Source organism: Colias eurytheme, chromosome 9 (assembly GCF_061535395.1).
Source record: "Colias eurytheme isolate Ceu_HAF_F1 chromosome 9, ilColEury1 Martin Lab GWU primary, whole genome shotgun sequence".
Lineage (NCBI taxonomy): Eukaryota > Metazoa > Arthropoda > Insecta > Lepidoptera > Pieridae > Colias > Colias eurytheme.
Genome location: NC_142988.1, coordinates 10,000,001 through 10,019,300, shown reverse-complemented (window position 1 = coordinate 10,019,300; position 19,300 = coordinate 10,000,001). Strand labels below are relative to the sequence as shown.

Here is a 19,300-nt window from a genome sequence, read left to right as displayed (position 1 = left end):
TAAGCGCACAAGCAGATACTAATGGAAAGTGATTTCTCTTTGCAAATATTGTCTTATTTCTATTCATTGGTACAGATGACGATCTTCGTAAAATTGGGACTGCTGTTCTACTAATGTTTAGAGTTTGAATATGATGGGCAGCTTTTTTCCTAATTTTCTCTCCTATCTTACCAGGAAACTCAAGCCATAAGCGTATGATGTTATCACTGTCATCACGTTCAATATACACTAACTTTCCAACACAACCGTTGGCTAAGCCATCAGATACATCAATATTGGTTGTAATAATGTAAAATTTGTTAAGAACTAATATGATTTCATAAGGCGATCCTCCTGTATCAATAACTGACATTTTATGAAATTGTTGGCGTACATAATATGCTTCTTGTTCAACTGAATGACAACCTATATACATATCTGTTGCTATGGATACTACTTTGTCTTCAGCAATATTTAAAATAGATTGATTATAATCCGCAACATGTTTATTTTTATTTTTAATTTACTTATTTTAAAAGTAATAAATAAACAAGTATATTTAGAGATTTTCAAAAAATTTTGCAATTTAAAATAATGTTTTTAAAACTGTTGAATTTTTCATTCACTTTGCTATTCACAATTGATCCGTTTGAAAATTTGAAAATAAATAATCCTAATTGATTATGATATTTGCCACTAGCTGGCGTATAAGTCAAGAAGCGTGTAGTATATGACATATACTTACAACCAATCAGAATTATTATTTTTAAATGGCGGAAACTACGCAGACTATAGTAAGCGTTACTTCCGTCATAAAAAAAATCTGAGTTAGGTACTCCCTAGTCGCGCCTAAAGAAGTTTTACTTCAAAAATCACATACAGAGAGGTTTCCATTTCGTCGTGTAAATATAGTTTTATTTTCAATAATTAATAAATTCCCTTTGAAAACGAATCAGATTTCAGAATGTAGTATGAATTACTCATTTAATGTCTGAACAAGTTTTTGCTCATCACGTATTCACACAAATCCACTCTAGTAAATTGCACTTAAATCCCGAATAATCCTCTCAATTTAACATAAATTCACGGTTCACGGAATAATTTAGTTACATACGATTCATTCATCATTATGATAATAATTATCTTATTCATCTTTATTGTATTTCATATAAAAAAATGATTTATTAATTTACGAGGGCTTTAAAAATCACAATAATTTTAGACAGATGGTTATGAGAATAAAACATATTCGCTCTGAATCTGCTACAAAACAGCATATTTTTAAATAGTAGGTAGAACTGACGCATTGTTATAATACAATTTTGTCGAATTTAATCTGCATTCTAGAAATTTAAGCACAACAATTTTCCATATATGTGAACCTCATATCATCCGCTTTGAAAGTCTATACTGTACGTAATACGTATATTTTCGCCCAGATATTTTCCTACTTCCACTATTCTCTTTGTGAATAACTCATCAGTGAAAGCCTCGTTTCACGTACACGTAAAAAGATCTATTGAGATAAGCACATAAATACCTATAGTGCGTATAAGTCGCATATTTTGCTCTACATGCTCTATATCTACTTTATTCATATTTAGTTTCACCACCAAATAAATCAGATTTCTATCGAATAAATTTCACAATACTGGGATTAAATAACTACACTACAACGTATTTTACTCCACTACCCTCATAGTGGACATTGTGAGGTAGGCTTTAGTTCAGTATTATATAGAACGTTCTATTGTTAAAACCACGCGAAGAAATGGTTTTCGATTTGCACAAGATAGTAAAAGCGTACAATTCCGAATCGTAGCATTCCTATTTCATGGATGTTCGATGCAATCTACGTTTCGCTCAACCGTGTCTACCTGTGTGTACCCAACTGAAACGTGTTTATAGGTTGACTTCCGCCCGCGGCTTCGCCCGCTTTCTATATAATCTAATGTATTATACACCAAAACCTTCCGCGAGAATCACTCTATCTATTAAAAAAAACCGCATCGAAATCTGGTGCGTAGTTTTAAAGATTTAAGGATAGTTACGTCATAGGGATATAGGGACAGAAAAAGCTGTTGTTTTATATAGTCTAGTACTATGTAGTCATACTATATACCTATAGAAACTCGCCCATAAACACTGGTACAAACTACAATAAATTATGTATAGCAAAGTAATGGTTCATATAATAAAAATGATATACAAAAAAAATATTTCGTATAAAAAAGCTTTGACATTTTTCTATAAAGCCTTCATTTCTTTGCCTCGTATGAATACTAATATAAGAGCGCACACGAACTATGATATTCCGTTCACAAAACCTGACTCGGTAAATGGGGACACGGACTGCAAATGGCTTATACAGCTTTGTTTTATTAATACGGAGCCAGCCATAACATCTGTAAGCTTACTTTACGAGCAAGCGACGCGCGGCTTACCGCTACTGCAAATTATATTGTAGAATTTGCTAGAACCTAGAACCGAACACGAACAAATTAAATATTTTATAGGTGCAACAAAGATTCCAAACACATTTCCCATATTGAATTTATAAAATTTTTAAAACCTACCTGTCCTTTCCTTCCATCAGAAAGTTCAGTTCAGCAAATAATCTATACCATCTTAGTATAGTACCTATTAGTATAGGTACACACAAATATAGAGCTGAAGACTTTGATTGAACGCGTTAGAATCTCATGAACTACTGGACCGACTTGAAAAATTTCAATCGGTCAATCATCAAAATCGGTTCACTGGTTCACGATTTTGATGATTGAACGATTGAAATTTTTACCTTTTTTGAAGCCAGTTGAAAATGTACCGATCTAAGAAGAAAAGATAAGCATTTCTGTTATTAAATATAGAATTAATAATGTTTAATTCATTTCAAATTCAATTCTAGTTTTGAACTAACACAGGCTTTAATTTCCCCAAATTTTAACTGTATTATTTTAAAACTTTTTCAATAAAGATATTTTCTATTTTCTATTTTTTCTATTTCAAATAAATGTTAAATCAAGCTGTCGAGTTATAGTTTATTGGCGAGATTCTCATAAAAGCCTCCCCAAGGGCTTTATGAATGGAGACTGTGACCTTTCGCTGAATGAAATTTTAAGGGAATATTTTCCGTGAAGCAAAAATAACGAATTATTTATGAGAATAGAATATTTAGCGAGACCAAATACATAATATTTCCAAGAGTATCACTATTCACCTATATCCAAGCGCGCACAGTTATTTGTGTGTAGTGGCTGATGGTCCGGAAGAAAAAGCCTACATAACAACCTTCAAAGCTTTCAGAGTAATCGGAAACCTTTTAATAAACGTCAAAGTGACTCCCATATAGTCTCATAAAAGTCAAGTATTCCGACTACAAAAGCATCGAAGTCTCGTTAAAAACAAACAAACGCCTATTTCTAGGGATTTTCCATTACATTTAACTTTATGACGCCCATCTCTGAATTTTGCGTTATTCGTTTGTAGATTTGTTTATTTATTGCGATTACAGGACTTTATCTTTGGAGGATTGGATATGTTATAGAATGAAGGATCATTGTTTTTCTGTACTAATTCTAAGTTGAATATAATATTGTCCAAACCTAATAGTTTATTTTTATTATTGTTTTGATAAATGCTTAACATTTTTATAACGATCTTGTTCTCTCAAAAATTTTCATGTTCTGAGGTGAACGTTACCCGGTGAAGGTAATTCATTACACATAAATTTAAATGATTATGTTTTATTTAGGTACTTACCTAAGTAAGAACAAGTATGATTGGCAATGGTAAGTACCTCTAAATATTTTTCCTTTTAGTAAAGTAGGCCGCAGCCGAATCTCTTTCCTAAACCTTTGGGTCACATAATTTTTCCTATATCAAAACAGAAGCTATCAAATCCCAGGATAATAAAGAGTTCCGAAGTTATAACTTCGCCATAAGTTTATTAAAATGAAGGTAAAATAAGCCCATAGCCATTATCTTTACCAAGAAACTCAGAACAGGTAACTTCATAACTTGTAAACAATTCCTGGTATAAAATGTTTTAATAACTAAGAAGCCATGTTAAACCAACTGTTAGATACCTATTAAAATAACGCCGACGCGACGGAATCTTTTGGTGATTAATAACCTATCATGAAGGTTTAATTAAACTTTTAGAGACATACCTGCATGCAATTAGAAACTTTTATGAAATTAGGCTTAGGTTACATACCTATTATTATCAATTTAATGAATTAACTCTACTTATTCATCAAAAACACTGTTTATGTTTTAATGATGTAACCCCGAGCGCGCACGGTCAAAAACAGACCACAATATAAAAGGATCAAACATATAAATAAAAAACTTTGTTTTTTTCAAAACTTTTCTCATTTCATGTGAAATACAAGGAAATAAACAGATTTTCGATGATTTGAAGAGCCTAAGGAAAAATAATGGAATGAATTACATAACAACAGATTTTCAGAGGAATTATTAATTAGATATTAATTATAAATGAAAGTCACACCAGCTGTGTCGATGTTACCTTAGAAACGATAAAATTTTGTTCTTTTTCTTACGGAGAGATTGCGCTATTAACAGTATTTATAACCGTTTCTGTATATGTACTAAAAACCCAAGGCTAATTTGAAAGTTCAATCCAAAATAGGCCCTTGCATTCGTTATTTTTTACGGTTTTTATTCAGGTAAATAAGTTACGGTGATTAGAAATCACCATGTCATTTGGGTCGTAATAGAAAACAACAAAATCATAGTATGTATGAACATAACCTCCCGTTAGAATTTTTCTTTATGATCTATAAATATAATATGCAGTAACTAATAAAACAAATTTTACGCTACGGCAATTTTTATAAACGAATACGACTTAATAAACATTCCTCACAAATAAAATTCAAACACAACTCAAGCAAAATCACTGATCCGTTGACGATTACGTCCATGAACTTATGAAATGTAGAACAATAGGGTACCTACTATAGGTACCTATTTTGCTTGAAAAGCAAAGATATGAGCCATTTTTTGTTTTTATTATTTTCTTTAATATATGAAAGTGAGCTTTTCGATTGCGATTTTACTCTCGCAGAAAATAGATATTTTCAAGAGAAGAAATTCTTCGCACTTCAAATCATAGACTCTCTTAAATTTTACTGTAATAGATGTACTGAAAACCCAAGGCTAATTTGAAAATTCGGTAACATTTACACAATACCTCTTACCTATGTTAATATTTGAATCATTAATCTTCAAGCTAAGATAATATTATAAGAGACATACCAATTATTTTCTTCGTGGCTTTTTATACAGATAGAAAATTAAAACTTTTCAATTTCCCCGAAGACTTTTTCTCTCGGTAATGAATTGTTTTGTGGTTAGTGAAAATTCTCAAATAAATTTACGAAGGAAGGTATTGTTTTTGATTACAATGAAAACATGATAGCTATGAAAAATGTACCTATAATAGGGTGGAATAAAATTACAACGTACGGTAAATATATTTTACATTTTATTCTAATTATGATTTATGGCCCTTTTCCAACGAATTTTAAGCCTTTACACATACATAAATGGTTTTGGTAAGTAAAGGTATTGAGGCAGAGGGGAAACGTGTTTTAAAAGCTTCTGTGACATTTGACGAGCTTTACAACGCGAACAGTGTGCTTTTATAAAATTGGTCCTTAATACACTTTTGTAAGATTTCCTTGGTTTCATTAGGATTATTAGATTTTTTGGAATTGTAAATTTGACGTCATTTTTACTATACTAGCCCCATAAGCCCCTTTTATAAAAAAAACAAGAGCTGCCTGAAAAAAGCGCTATGGGCGCTTTTCTCTGATCAATAAATTTTCAAAAACCATTCCAAGACGTCAAAATGAGGGAATATAATGACAAACCACTAAAAGGACGAAGTTTTAATGCACCTTCTAGGGAAGCGCGTACCATCTTAGACCACATCTCAGCTTAACAGTTAAGCTGAGATGTGGTCTAAGATGGTACGCGCTTCCCTAGAAGGTGCCTGTTCACTCTACGCTTGAAGAATAAAATAAGCCTTAACATCAGGCGAGATTGTGATCAAGCTCTTCCCTATCGACAGTAAAAAAAAAAAGATATATAATCCAAGTAAATATTTGTAGCTTCTTCACGACGTAAAACTTAAAAGCTCAAAATCGAACTTGACGATGACGGTGAGATGTAGTTAGGTACTTGTCAATCAGAAATGATGAACTAAAACGTTCAGGCAATCTGAAAATGGCACGATAGGACGAGCGTTTAAATCGTTCCCGAAAAGCTCTACGGAAACGTATTTCAAAACGTAGCGTAGAGCGGGACAAAGAGCATCCAATATTTAGGTCAAGGATAGCACAATGTCGGCCACTTTACAGTCATTGTGGCTCGCGTTACGCAAGCTGTGCCATGATTAATTTGTTATTAACTGTCTCGTCTCGCTTAGAAACCGACTCCTCTATTTGCTCAAGTACAGACTCCGTAAAATATGCGCTTTGTGCGAAATAACAATCTCGTCTCGCCAGAACAATGAATAGAAAATGAAATATTTAATATTGTGTGTAGGTATATTCTGTATACCTACTTCGTTATCGTCGTGTGACGTGTCTCACACGTTTTAATTTTTTTACCAGCGTCCACAAAAGGATGTAATATCTCTATTTATTTAGTAGCAAATTCTTAACTGCTTTAAAACAGGGAAATAGTATGATAATAACAATTTATTCGCCACTGTACCGTAGAAGGGTTCACTAAGAATGGTTTATTACGGTACGATCCTGATTTCGCAATTTTCCGAGAATAAGAGCAATAATAACCAACCCCTGACCCCATCTATGCCCAGAATGACTGGATAAAAATAATACGTATAGATTTAAGGCAAAATAATATATAATAGTGTAGCCCTTTCATTTCATGTCTATATTGAGGGTGTTATAAAATAACAAAGTTAGTCAGATGACTCAGATCCCCTCATCAACTTGAAAAGAGCTGATGATCTTCAAACGGCTGAACTTATTTTCATGAAAGATGGCTAAGAACAATCGGGATGGAATTAGCTATAGTATAAAAAATATAACATAAATTGGTTCATCTGTTTGGGAACTATACTTAGGTACCACTATGTGTCTTGTTATTTAGATTTCTATGGGTACCACAGACTATGATAGAGGTACGAAAATCTAAAACATGTGGATGTGGTATTTACCTACCTAAAAAAAGACATAAAATAGACTTTACTATTTCATTACTAAGTATATTAACCCTCAATTTTAGTACCTCTTTGGTATTCAGAGACATCATTAGAATAAAAGCTTCTAGCGATTTTACAGTCTATTAACTTTTTAGTGCATTCAACATTTATTGGTCAATAAATTGTATGAAATGCCGAACTCCGTAGATTCAAGTATTTTATTTTATACAAAACTACCGCAATTTGAATGAATGATTATCATATTTTGAGGCAACAATTTTAAACCCTACGTGCGTACGTACGTGCGTGCGTACGTTCCAACAGGCAACAACAGGCTGTGTAGTATGCTAAAGATCGACGGATAGTTAATAGTTTTTGCATTAGGATTAGGATAGAAAGTTGTCGATATTTTTTGTACTATATTACAATATATTCAATATAGAAAATTTTAATATAATTTAGCGTGTAGGTACATTTATCTTCTCATTAATTCTTCACAGCACATTTGAATCAATCCTTCCAATTCCTGAAATAGTTACGAATTCTCGAATTTATAAAAACCCAGTGGCGTTTAATAAATCCGCCACGTCGAGAGCAAAAATCAAGATAGTACCTATAATTTACATCAAAGAAGTTTTCCTTTGATAGTCTATAAGTAATATAATATTTTGGTTAGTGCCAGAAATCTATACAATGTCGCCCCTGCGCATGTGACCGCCCGTAATATTCTGAATATTCATGAAGAAATATCGAAAATAAACTTCAAAAGAACTCATAAGCTTTTGGAAATAATAAACAAAATCCAAATCGACCCATAAACTTAACATGAAAAATATTATAGATAGACCCCCCCTTTTGAACTTTATTTTCGATATTTTTTCATGAATGTTCAGAATATTACGGGCGGTCACATGCGCATGGGCGACATTGTATGTATAAAAATGAAAGCCGTTTTCCTTGGTCACGGCATCACGCGTGACCGGGTGGATCGATTTCGATAATTCTTTTTTTATGTATGTACTTCCTTGAAGTACAAGGATGGTTCGTAAGTAGAGAAAACGTAAATATGTACCACGGACGAAGCCGGGGCGGACCGCTAGTGATAACTAAAAAGATGAAACTGAAAACTGGAAGTGATAAACATAAGTGTGCTAGAGAAAATGTAAAAGTAAAACCTTATACAAAAGATATGTATGAACTGTTAGGCATGAGACACAATCTGATCAAGGTGCACACATTTAAATTCAACTTATCTATACTAATATTATAAAGCTGAAGAGTTTGTTTGTATGAACGCCTAATCTTGGGAACTACTGCTCCAATTTGAAAAATTCTTTCGATGTTAGATAGCCCATTTATCGAGGAAGGCTACATATCATAACGCTAAAACCAACAGAAACGGAGCTACGCCGGTAAAACCGCGACGCGCAGCTAGTTTTGAGATTTTATCCAGAAAGACATCAAATACTTTTATTTATAGGATAGTATTTACAAGTTAATATTTTTTAACTAAAAAACTAAACTAAACTAAACTACTAATCACTATATTTATCAAAGCCCTAAAAAAGCCTGAGAAATTAACTTCATCAGTATTTGATTTACTTTATATAATATTTTTTCAGCCCGACATGTAGCAAAGTAAGTAAAGTCATATAGATTTGCAGCTATGAAGTTTCAGAATCTCTCTCTTCCAAATCTATACTAATCCATACTAATATTATAAATGCGAAAGTAACTCTGTCTGTCTGTTACTCAATCACGCCTAAACTACTGAACCAATTTTCATGAAATTTGGTATGGAGATATTTTGATACCCGAGAAAGGACATAAGCTACTTTTTATTCCGGGATAATGACGCATTCCTGGAAATCCCACGGGAACGGGTTTTTCTCTGACTGCGCGGGCGAAGCCGCGGGCGGAAACCTAGTATTGAATAAAACATACATTATGATTCAGTCTAAATTTATTATCTAATTTACTCCAGTAAGCCCTCACGTTTCTTCCACTCTTCCTTCATTTTAGCCCTTTTTTTCCTTTTATATTCACCCTTTTTATATTTGTTCTCTTCAATTCGCTTTTTCTGTGAACTTATACTCTCCTCCCCATTCATGATTTCATCCAACTTATCTACAAGCATTTGCCTTGCTAATTTTCTGTTATCATCTTGGCATCGGCTATTATGGCATTTCACTACTATTCCTAAAAAAAATATTAAGAATAGTTCTAAAAATTAAGTTTTACTTAGTTTATTCACTTTCTAAAATGGAAAAAATTATAATAATATGATTATTGTTTATCCAATAATTGAATGACATCACTACTTCAGGAAAATAAATAATCTTCAGTCAATAACTTTACAGAATAAGAGACAGAAAAAACAGAAATCTCTTTAAAACTTTCAATGTAATAATATTTATTTGATTTAGTAAGATACTACTACTACTCCTATGGCGCTGAAACCCCGAAGTGGGTCTTGGCCTCTGAGACAAGAACTCTAGAAGATGCAACTAAGTAAAATTATTGTAAATGTCGGCAAAATTTCTTCTATGTAGAAAAATAATCACTAACCTGAAGGAACATGTGTTAGCACAACACAGTTAGCATTTTTATTCACAGCTGACCCACCAGGGCCTCCCCCTCGCACAAATTGTTCTGACAAATCATTTTCATTAATTTTAGGCACTTTAGAATAATCTAGGGTGTGTTTTAAAGCTGCTGGTATTGATAGGTGTGTTCGTCTATTGACATTTATAAATATTCTTGTTAGAAACATCTTACACAATAGCACCTCTTAATAATAACGCCTCTCCTTTCTGAAATGAGAAATTACAAAAAATTATGTATTTAAACATAAAAATTACACATAGTTCACATATAGTTATTATATTATGTAATTTGTTTGTTGTGTTGTAACCATGTTTAATTGCAAATAAATAATTTGATTTGATTTGAATTAAATAAGTTCATAAATGACAAAAATCTTATTTATTTTGTACAAGTTGATTACTTGATTGATACTGAAAGTGTTTGGTCAGACTGAAGTTGGTGAAGTCATTATTTAAAATATTTGGTCTAATTTGTGTTCTGATAGCAATTAAATTTGAGAGCCTGCATATCTATAGGGACTTTATTAAAAAGCGGCATTTAATCAGCTGCCTGAATGATATACAGCCATTTAATTCAATTGTAAAGATTTTTATTAGAATGATTTGGCCTGCCACTTGCCTGCAATGTTTCCCACACTGTTTTTTATATATATATATATTGTAGGAGTTTATAATAAATTGTGATTAAGATTAATAATTATTCTTACCTTATAAGCGAATATAATATCTTCGGGGTTACTTAAACTCTTATTTTTTTTGAACTCTTGGCTTATGCGCTGTTTGTAATAATTTATATCCGTTAAAGTTAAGGATTTGGAATAAACCATTAAACGTTTATAAAGTTTTAAAACTTCCACTCTCGTTACAGACATATTATAGATTTATGTTATATTATATCATTAATCATTTATTTTGAATATAAAATTTTGTCCGAAATTATTTTTTTCATAACCTATTTTTTTTTTGCACTAAATCGGGGTATCATCGCGTATCAAGAAATAATCTGTCATCTGCCAAGTGTCAACTGTCAAGTTAAAAACGTTTAGGAACTGTAGCGATTTACGGCATGGTTATTAATGCCCATAGTACACCTTAGGCCGTATTCAGAAAGAAAGCTTGAAACTTATAAGCGCTGACCAGCGCTTGTCGGCGCCGATCGGCGCTTATCGGCGCGTGTTCATATATTTTCCTGCCCGGGTTACCAGCGCTGACAAGCGCCTGTAAGCGCTTGTAAGTTTCCAGCTTTCTTTCTGAATACGGCCTTATATTAGATCGACTAATTTTGAAAACTCCTTATGGTGATCAGAAACTTCTAATTCCTACATGACCATATAATTTAGTGACTAAATTAAGGAAGTGTATTAAAGGTATTATTGGGGCCTGTTATTATACAAATATAGGCGGGACTTCCCCCAAAGGTAATAGACAATATAAAATATATCATGGACGTTTGGCCACGTTTGACATGAATCATGAATATTTTCCTGTGATATTTTCTAAACGTATTCAAACCATCAATTATCAAACTCAAGAATCTCAAGATCAAAAAAGGCAAAATAAATACATACCAAACCTTCTCATAGATGATATAATTTATTATTAGAATAATAAGAAAATTGATGATTCGAAATGAACAAACAAATATATTATTATGTGGATTACAGTGGAAGTTGACACGGAATACTTTGTATGTTTAATATGTATAATAACATGTGGACATCTATGATTTTTGCATCATTATAACAAATAATTTGCACTAAAAAGTAAAAATGTTTCGCAAAGATCCGCAGAATTCATCCGTTCAAAACATGGATTCCATTACTATTGATATGGTGTTCGAGATCCAGAAAGATTTGGATCCTTATGATATTGTATCTCTGGTATTTTTGTTATATGAGATACCAGACACAGCTCTTCAACGTTTGATCGTCTATCAAAAAGTATCAAAAGATCTTGAATATGATAGTATGAATCTTTTACATCAGTGGGCATCGCATGCGCAACTACGACCAACTTGGAAGTATGAATTTTTAGAATCGCTTTGTATTTGCAGGCTATACAATGTAATAAGAAAACTAGGTTTCGACGTACCAACTCTAAAACAACGCTATCAACCTAATAATATTACTTTTAGTACCCATGTAAATCCTATTAAAAAAGTTTTATACAACTTATGTGAAAATATTACTTCAGAAGTTATGTTCAAATTAAAAAAAACATTGCTATCCTATGGTATTGATACTTCAGACCATGAGAGTTGTGAATTGATAATATTAGAACTCATTTGCAGAAAATTTATTGTATTCCAAGATTTTAGCAGTAACACTACCCCAGTTAAGGTTGACACTCAAAAATTATGTCAGATACTAGATCATTTCCCTGCATTTGCTTCATATGTTGCACATCTCAAGGAATTAGAGGACAAATTCAATGGTCAAAACAATTCAACTAGCGTCAATGTGTCTACCAGCACTCCAATTAAAACAGCAGAAGAAGATTATGAGTTCAAAGATAATAAAGTTGGAGAAAGTAGCTTTGAAGAAGTATATGAACTTCTAAACCAGATGAACCTTGAAGATATACCTAGTAATTTGAAAGCTGATAATGCCCTTTTAAATAAGGATGCATATATAATAAAGAATCCCAAAAGTGTTGGTGTATGCTGTATTATTAATCAAGAAATATTTAACCCATCAAAGGAAAACATAGCAAAAAATATACACATAAATCTTCCTACGAGAAGTGGTTCAACACAGGACCAAATTGCATTAGAATCAACCATGTCAGCACTTAATTTTGAAGTAAGGGTTGGAAAAAATTTAAACCACATTGAAGTTTTCAATTTTATTAAGGATGTGATAAAATACAAAGTTCGTGAAGACCATAGTGTTTTTATGCTGTGTATACTTTCCCACGGTATTAGGGGACATGTCTATGCTGCAGATTCAGTAAAAGTTAAGATAGAGGACATACAAATGTTATTAGATTCAGATATAGCTAAGAATCTATATGGAAAACCTAAGGTTTTAATTTTGCAAGCATGTCAAGTTGATGAAGAACCTTATAAAGACGGAGGTTTAGTTGCTGATGGACCTCCTCCAAATTATTTTATGAGGAAATCAGATTTTCTAATTTATTGGGCTACTTCACCTGAGTTTAAAGCTTTCAGACATGAAGAAAAAGGATCAATATTCATCCAGTTTCTTTGCAGTGCCCTAAAAGAAAAAGCTCAAAAAGAGCATGTGTATGATATATTTACAAAAGTGAATAATATAGTTACCAAAATGTGTGCTAAAGTTAAGAAGTTGCAAGTACCAATATTTGAATCTACTCTAAGGAAAAAGCTTTTTTTACATATTATACCATCACAATAAGGGTGTCCTTACCATCACAATGGTAGTTTAATATGTAAGAGCGTATACGCACTATGCGGGTAGCCGCATTGCGGGTAGCCGTCCGGCTGACCGCAAGCACAATTATGTACGTAATATTCATTTCTATGAGCACTGCGATGCGGCTACCGCAGACCGCACAGTGCGCATAGAAATGAATATTACGTACATAATTGTGCTTGCGGTCAGCCGGACGGCTACCCGCATAGTGCGTATACGCTCTAATACACATGACAAAAGTTAATGCTCAAAAACAATTGCATATAATATTATATGTAATGTTAATGGCAAGGACAATTTATTTAAATACTTCTATGTATTTATAACGAAATATTTATTGGATGAAATAAGAGTTTATGTTATTTATTGATTATCTGCAATTTATAATTAATGCATAAATATAAATATTTTTTGTAAAATTGAAACTTTTTTATTCCTACACTATGTGAACCCCTCTGTACTTGTTAACTTCATATTAAAACATAGTCATCTATCACATATAATTTCACTTCTATTCTAAAAATGCATTTGCCTCAAACAATTTTCTTTAAACTAATATAATTTAGACAATATTTGAGAATGAGAATAAAAATTAAGTGAAACAATAATGTGCAACAGCGACTCAATGAAAATAAATACTTATTGCAAGATGTTATTTATTTACATGACAGTCAATAGGTACCTAATTATTGAGTTCTTGCAGAGATTATGGCAAATCACATCAGGTTATCTTTTATCATGGATATATCTGCCTTAGTGAATTCCATCACTGCTGCTTCAAGAGCACTTCTTTCCTCGTCAGTCTTGAGATTTGACCACATTGAATCTAAAAATGTCCTGTGGTGTTTTTGAATAAAAATAAAACTATGTTTCAATGTAGCTCCAACATGAAGTGTCCTAATAGTTGCGTCTAACTTTCCTATTCTAGTTATAAATGGTATACTACTGACAACAAACTTATGAGGCCCATGTCGACATCGAATTATGGCTATTCTGGTATTTTCATTACAGTATTTCGTTAGGAAGCCAGATCTTACAGCAGCGACGCCAAAATCACCATGCAGTTGGTTTATTTTACTTAAAATAGTCTCATTTAGCATAGATGATTTAATTGATAAAGGTTTACTTTCGGGAACTACTGGAGATGCAATTTCCACAGTAACATATCTGAAATAACATTTAGTTTAATTTTGGAATTAGATTCTAGACAAAATTCAAGAACTATCATTTATTTTATACCTGTTTTTAAACCGAACCATTTTCGTTTATCCTTGGTGCAATTGAAGCTTGTTTGAGTCACGATATTCGTTCTATGATAGATATCATGCCGTTTATAATAGTTGACTATTATATGTGAGGTTATGTTTTTATTGTTTTTAATAATTTATTTGAGTCTCGGATTTGAGTAATATCAAAAAACAGACACTTTGGTCTGCCTGTCAGTGTCAACTGCTAAGTGCTAATGGTCCCCGTTTTCCAATTACAGAGCATAATGCGACTCAGTGCCGCACAATGCCGAATTATGCTGATGCTTAATTGGAACGTGAAACGCACCAGCAGGTTGCGCCAAGTTCAGTGTTGAAAAAAAAATATTCATAGAGTTAGCAATAACCTCATTAATGTGTAAATAAATTGGTATACATAATAATTGGTTGAAAAATATTTACGGTTATTTTAAGTAATTTGGATTTTGATTTTTTCATTAACATTTTTTTCAATTTTTGTACCTTCATCCATACTTATATTTATTTTTTTAACCCAATTTGAATTAACTTTGATTATTTCGAAAAAACTACAATGAAACGAAAGCTTTAGAATTTTTTCCAACAATTAATAATTACTAACGATAAATCGATTGCACGCATCAATTCACGCGCATTACTTTTTCTAGTGCTCGATTGTGCGAAGCGTTGCTGTAGTTGGAACATTCAACGTTTAGCATTATGCCGCATAATGCGCTCTAGTGCTGTAATTGGAAAACGGGGACTATTATTTTGTGATTATTTTATAATATTATGACCAATTAAGACTACGAATTAAGACATATTAAGAATTTATTACCTATAATAAGGACAAGCAATTGTAGAAATATATATATGTAATATGAGAGCAGTCTTTTATTTCTGTAAGTAGCTTCGAAATTTATTTTTTTTTCATTTTTATTATCTGTATCTCTAAATGATAGATGACAGCCGTAAGAAGATATTGAAGCCATGATTTACGCGGGAATCCTCTAAATTTGAAAAAGGTAAAAAGGTCAAGTGTGATTTTACTCGAAAAAAAAAACTAGCTACGAGAATAAATTAGAAGCTTATTAGTTGAAATTATGAATGGCTTATGCTCAAGATGACATCCTTTATAGGTTGAATCAAATAATCTATGTAAAGATTGTCTGCGAATGCCTAGTGACTATAGATAACAAGGTTATCATGCAGAGTTGTACTGCAAGTTTATCATTAATCTTAGCAAAAAGGAATTAGATACCAAGGTCATGCATCTACTACATAAAGTGCTATCAGATATTGTTTATTGTATGTATGTTTTATAATCGTAATAAATATTATTCGTGCAAAAAGTAAGTGACTAAGTACAACTTGTTTATATTTTCTATTAATACTATTAATATTTTTTTAAATTATCGCATTTTACAAATTTTTATAGTAAAAGGCAATTGTAATAACAAAGTACATATGTATATGATATGTATTCTGTTAATTTTTGTGGCTGTTTGTTGGCAAAAATAATATAATTAATAATTGTAATAATATATAAGGTGCAATTAAGTTTAAATAAATAATCCTGAGAGATATCATATATATATTATTAAAACTATAACAAACTGTGATAATTATTTTAACTAATATTTTTTAAGGTGTAGGTAAGCATGGATTGCCCAGTATATTTTATTGGAGTAGATGTAGGATCTGGAAGTGTGAGAGCCGCTTTGGTCAATGAAAATGGTAAGGTCATAGAAAGTGCTGTTAAGAGTATACAAACATGGAAACCAAAACCTGGATACTATGAACAATCATCAAATAATATTTGGGAATGCTGTATATCTGTAATTAAGGTAATAATTGCATTTAATTTTTTATATAATTATTGTATACATTACTTTCAATATTTAGAAGTTTCACAACATTAAATAAAAATCAAATACATTTTTAATTTTTTATTCCATAGGATATTGTGGTTGGTGTGAATCCCAAGCATATAAAAGGTATTGGATTTGATGCAACCTGCTCATTAGTAGCATTAGATGTTAATGGAAATCCAATAAGCATAAGTGAAACAAAAAATAATGAACAAAATATAATTATGTGGATGGATCATAGAGCACAACACGAAGCAGATTTAATCAACAAAACTGGCCATGATATTCTCAAATATGTTGGAGGCAAAGTCAGTTTAGAAATGGAAATGCCAAAACTACTTTGGTTAAAAAAACATTTACCAAACACATGGTTGCGGAGTAGATATTTCTTCGACCTACCAGATTTCCTTACATGGAAAGCGACAGGATCAGAAAGCCGTTCTCTATGTTCTTTAGTTTGTAAATGGAATTATGAATGTTCTTCTGATGAAAATCATGGATGGAATAAAAACTTTCTAAAAGAAATAGGACTTGGCGACTTGGCCGTTGACGATTTTGTTAAGATTGGTAACAAGGTGTTAATGCCAGGTGAATACTGTAGGGGTTTGCTGCCTCACGTTGCTGCTACATTGGGTTTATTACCCAACACTCCAGTTGCAACATCCATTATAGATGCCCATGCTGGTGGTCTTGGTATGATTGGAACTGTGGGAGAAAAAATTTGTAATGATATGTCGAGTCGTTTGAGCCTAATATGTGGGACATCAACATGCCACATGGCTGTTAATAGCAAACCGGTTATGGTGAATGGTATTTGGGGTCCTTACTTCAGTGCAATGGTACCGAAAATGTGGCTCAATGAAGCTGGTCAAAGTGCCTCTGGGATGCTCCTTGACTATGTGATATCAAGCCATCCAGCTGGTATTGAGCTTTTGAAGAAACATAGTACGGGCAAGTATGTTTAAAAAAAATATTTATTTACAACTATTTTAGGCAATTAACTTAATTAAAAATATTAAAATCATGCATGCTTACAGGTCATGTCTGATGTGTTCCTTTTCTATCTTCTGATAGTTTGTTAGCCAAGCAAAATTTGAGATTTCCATTATATATCAAACATCTAGTATTACAGTAGACAGTAGGTAGGTTACTCACTATACAACTTTTGGTTGTACTTTTAAAAAAATGGAGTTTCTACAAAAGTACAAACAGATATAAAGAAAGGCTAGATCACCCCACATAATATGAAAAAGATAAACATTGTATAGAAATACCTAAATGGTTGAAAGTAACTAGACTTCTATCAATCTTTTTATGAAGTGCACATATCTATTAATAAATTGCTAAAAATTAAAGAAGCTTTTTCATGTCTTAATTTATTTTATTATAAATTTTCCAGTGTACGTGAACATTTACGAAAACTGTTACACGAAATGGCCGCTTCGAAAGGATTTACCGATCTTAATCAATTGACGAAAGATTTTCATATGTGGCCCGACTTCCACGGAAATCGTTCGCCTTTAGCTGATCCTACTATGACGGGTATGCTTGTGGGATTAACAATTAATAGCAGTGAAGAGAACTTGGCTCTTTTGTATCTGGTAACACTACAAGCTTTATCAGTAAGTTTGCGTCTACCTGCAAATATTAGTTATTACTGCTCTATGCGCGTTAAGAGTAAAATTTCAAGGTCTCGTCATGGCAATACCGTCACGTCATGAAGTAAAGCTGCAAACAAACCAGCGGACGCGACTTATAGCCGTGACGTATGATTTTACATTGAGGGGTGCAAACTATAAACGTAAGTCGCGGACGAGTCCTTGGGCTGACCTTGAGCGTTCGGACGCCTGACGTGAATCTAGCGCGCTGGATGTTTGATACAGTGCACCAGCCACCGGTTTGTTTGCAACTTTAGACGACGATTTTGTTCTTTGAATCTCGCCAAAGAAGTTTCACTTCCGACACGTGTGCTCGGCACATACGCTCTTTTTCAACCAGAATAATTTTACTAATGGCTACTTTTTTTTCCAGTATGGAACACGGCACATTATAGATGCACTTACTCAAGCTGGTTACGAGCCATTTAAGTCTTTATTAATTTGTGGTGGTTTAGCCAAGGACCCATTATTTGTCCAGATTCAAGCGGATTCTGTCGGACTGCCTGTATTAATGCCACATGAAAAGGAATCGGTTTTAGTAGGCGCTGCTATATTAGGAGCCTGTGCATCACAATATTTTAATACTATGCAAACAGCTATAAAAAATATGGGTGGTCAAGCCAAGGTTATCCAACCGAATGCTTCTATGAAATTATTCCATGATAAAAAATACAATGTCTTCATTAAAATGTTCCAAGATCAGTTGCTGTATAGAAAGATGATGAATTAAATTGGTACTTTGGTACATATTGTATGAATGTAGTAAGAAATGTAGATAGTGTTGTTTTCTTTTTTAATAAAGTTTATAGATATACCTGTTAATGTTTCTGATTTTTTTTTCTTTAAACTAACTAACAAGAAAATTATCTATACTATAAAGGTTTGTATGTATGTATGGTTTTCACGCATAAACTACTGGTCCGATTTTGATGAAATTTGTCACAGACAATCTTTAGACCCTGAGAAAGAACATAGGCTACATTTTATTGCGAAATATGTACCACGGGCGAAGCCGGGGCGGACCGCTAGTAAAGCAATAAAAAAACAAGCGACAATTCATGCAATTTAATCAAAAAATAAATATATAAATTCTAAAGCCAAGCTACTGCCATCCTTGTTCTGTATCACCATAATTTGTGACTATATTAATATCCTGAGATGCCTTTATTAATTGAATTTAATTTTGTTTTCAAGTGGTTTTCATTTTTCAACCTCGCTAACGATTTTTTACACAGAACTTTTTTTAAAATAATATTTGCATCTGGTAATAGGTAACAGTTAATATCTGAAATTTGGAACTAGCAACATTGATCATTTATTTCACAGAGAAGGGGCTAGTCGAGTTGGTTATTTTTATTATAACAAAA

At 32.5% G+C, this 19,300-nt stretch overlaps 6 protein-coding genes across 8 annotated transcripts in view; 3 read left to right on the top strand and 3 right to left on the bottom strand.

Annotated features, from left to right (window-relative positions):
* Positions 1–9,128: 9,128 nt before the first annotated feature.
* LOC149906077 (mitochondrial translation release factor in rescue) lies at positions 9,129–9,956 on the bottom strand. Its single transcript, XM_090105720.1, has 2 exons — positions 9,752–9,956; positions 9,129–9,382 (listed from the first exon to the last, which is right to left on the bottom strand). The coding sequence occupies exons 1-2, from the start codon at positions 9,954–9,956 to the stop codon at positions 9,159–9,161; spliced, it is 429 nt and encodes a 142-aa protein (XP_089961846.1). The 3' UTR covers positions 9,129–9,158.
* LOC149906076 (uncharacterized) lies at positions 9,857–10,783 on the bottom strand. The gene is made up of 2 exons (XM_090105721.1): positions 10,497–10,783; positions 9,857–9,996 (listed from the first exon to the last, which is right to left on the bottom strand). Exons 1-2 carry the CDS (start codon positions 10,659–10,661, stop codon positions 9,958–9,960), a joined length of 204 nt encoding a protein of 67 aa, XP_089961847.1. The 5' UTR covers positions 10,662–10,783; the 3' UTR covers positions 9,857–9,957.
* Positions 10,784–11,158: 375 nt separating this feature from the next.
* Dredd (Caspase-8 Dredd) lies at positions 11,159–13,194 on the top strand. The gene has a single exon (XM_090105673.1). The coding sequence runs from the start codon at positions 11,559–11,561 to the stop codon at positions 13,161–13,163; it is 1,605 nt and encodes a 534-aa protein (XP_089961799.1). The 5' UTR covers positions 11,159–11,558; the 3' UTR covers positions 13,164–13,194.
* Positions 13,195–13,409: 215 nt separating this feature from the next.
* Positions 13,410–14,808, bottom strand: Pop5 (POP5 ribonuclease P/MRP subunit). Its single transcript, XM_090105607.1, has 2 exons — positions 14,421–14,808; positions 13,410–14,348 (listed from the first exon to the last, which is right to left on the bottom strand). The coding sequence occupies exons 1-2, from the start codon at positions 14,438–14,440 to the stop codon at positions 13,898–13,900; spliced, it is 471 nt and encodes a 156-aa protein (XP_089961733.1). The 5' UTR covers positions 14,441–14,808; the 3' UTR covers positions 13,410–13,897.
* A 555-nt stretch (positions 14,809–15,363) lies between these two features.
* LOC149906073 (FGGY carbohydrate kinase domain-containing protein) lies at positions 15,364–18,730 on the top strand. 2 transcript variants are annotated; one of them, XM_090105849.1, is made up of 5 exons: positions 15,364–15,429; positions 16,054–16,251; positions 16,365–17,230; positions 17,675–17,897; positions 18,307–18,730. In XM_090105849.1, exons 2-5 carry the CDS (start codon positions 16,066–16,068, stop codon positions 18,661–18,663), a joined length of 1,632 nt encoding a protein of 543 aa, XP_089961975.1. In that variant the 5' UTR covers positions 15,364–15,429; positions 16,054–16,065; the 3' UTR covers positions 18,664–18,730. The 2 variants fall into 2 exon arrangements, with proteins under 2 accessions (XP_089961975.1, XP_089961974.1); XM_090105848.1 differs by lacking the exon at positions 15,364–15,429 and adding an exon at positions 15,544–15,756.
* Positions 18,731–19,233: 503 nt separating this feature from the next.
* Bre1 (E3 ubiquitin-protein ligase Bre1) overlaps positions 19,234–19,300 on the top strand; it is a 21,686-nt gene continuing 21,619 nt past the window's right edge. For both annotated transcript variants that reach the window (XM_090105021.1, XM_090105019.1), the window contains exon 1: positions 19,234–19,300. This exon is cut by the window's right edge and continues 138 nt beyond it. The gene's annotated coding sequence lies outside the window, so the exon portion shown is untranslated.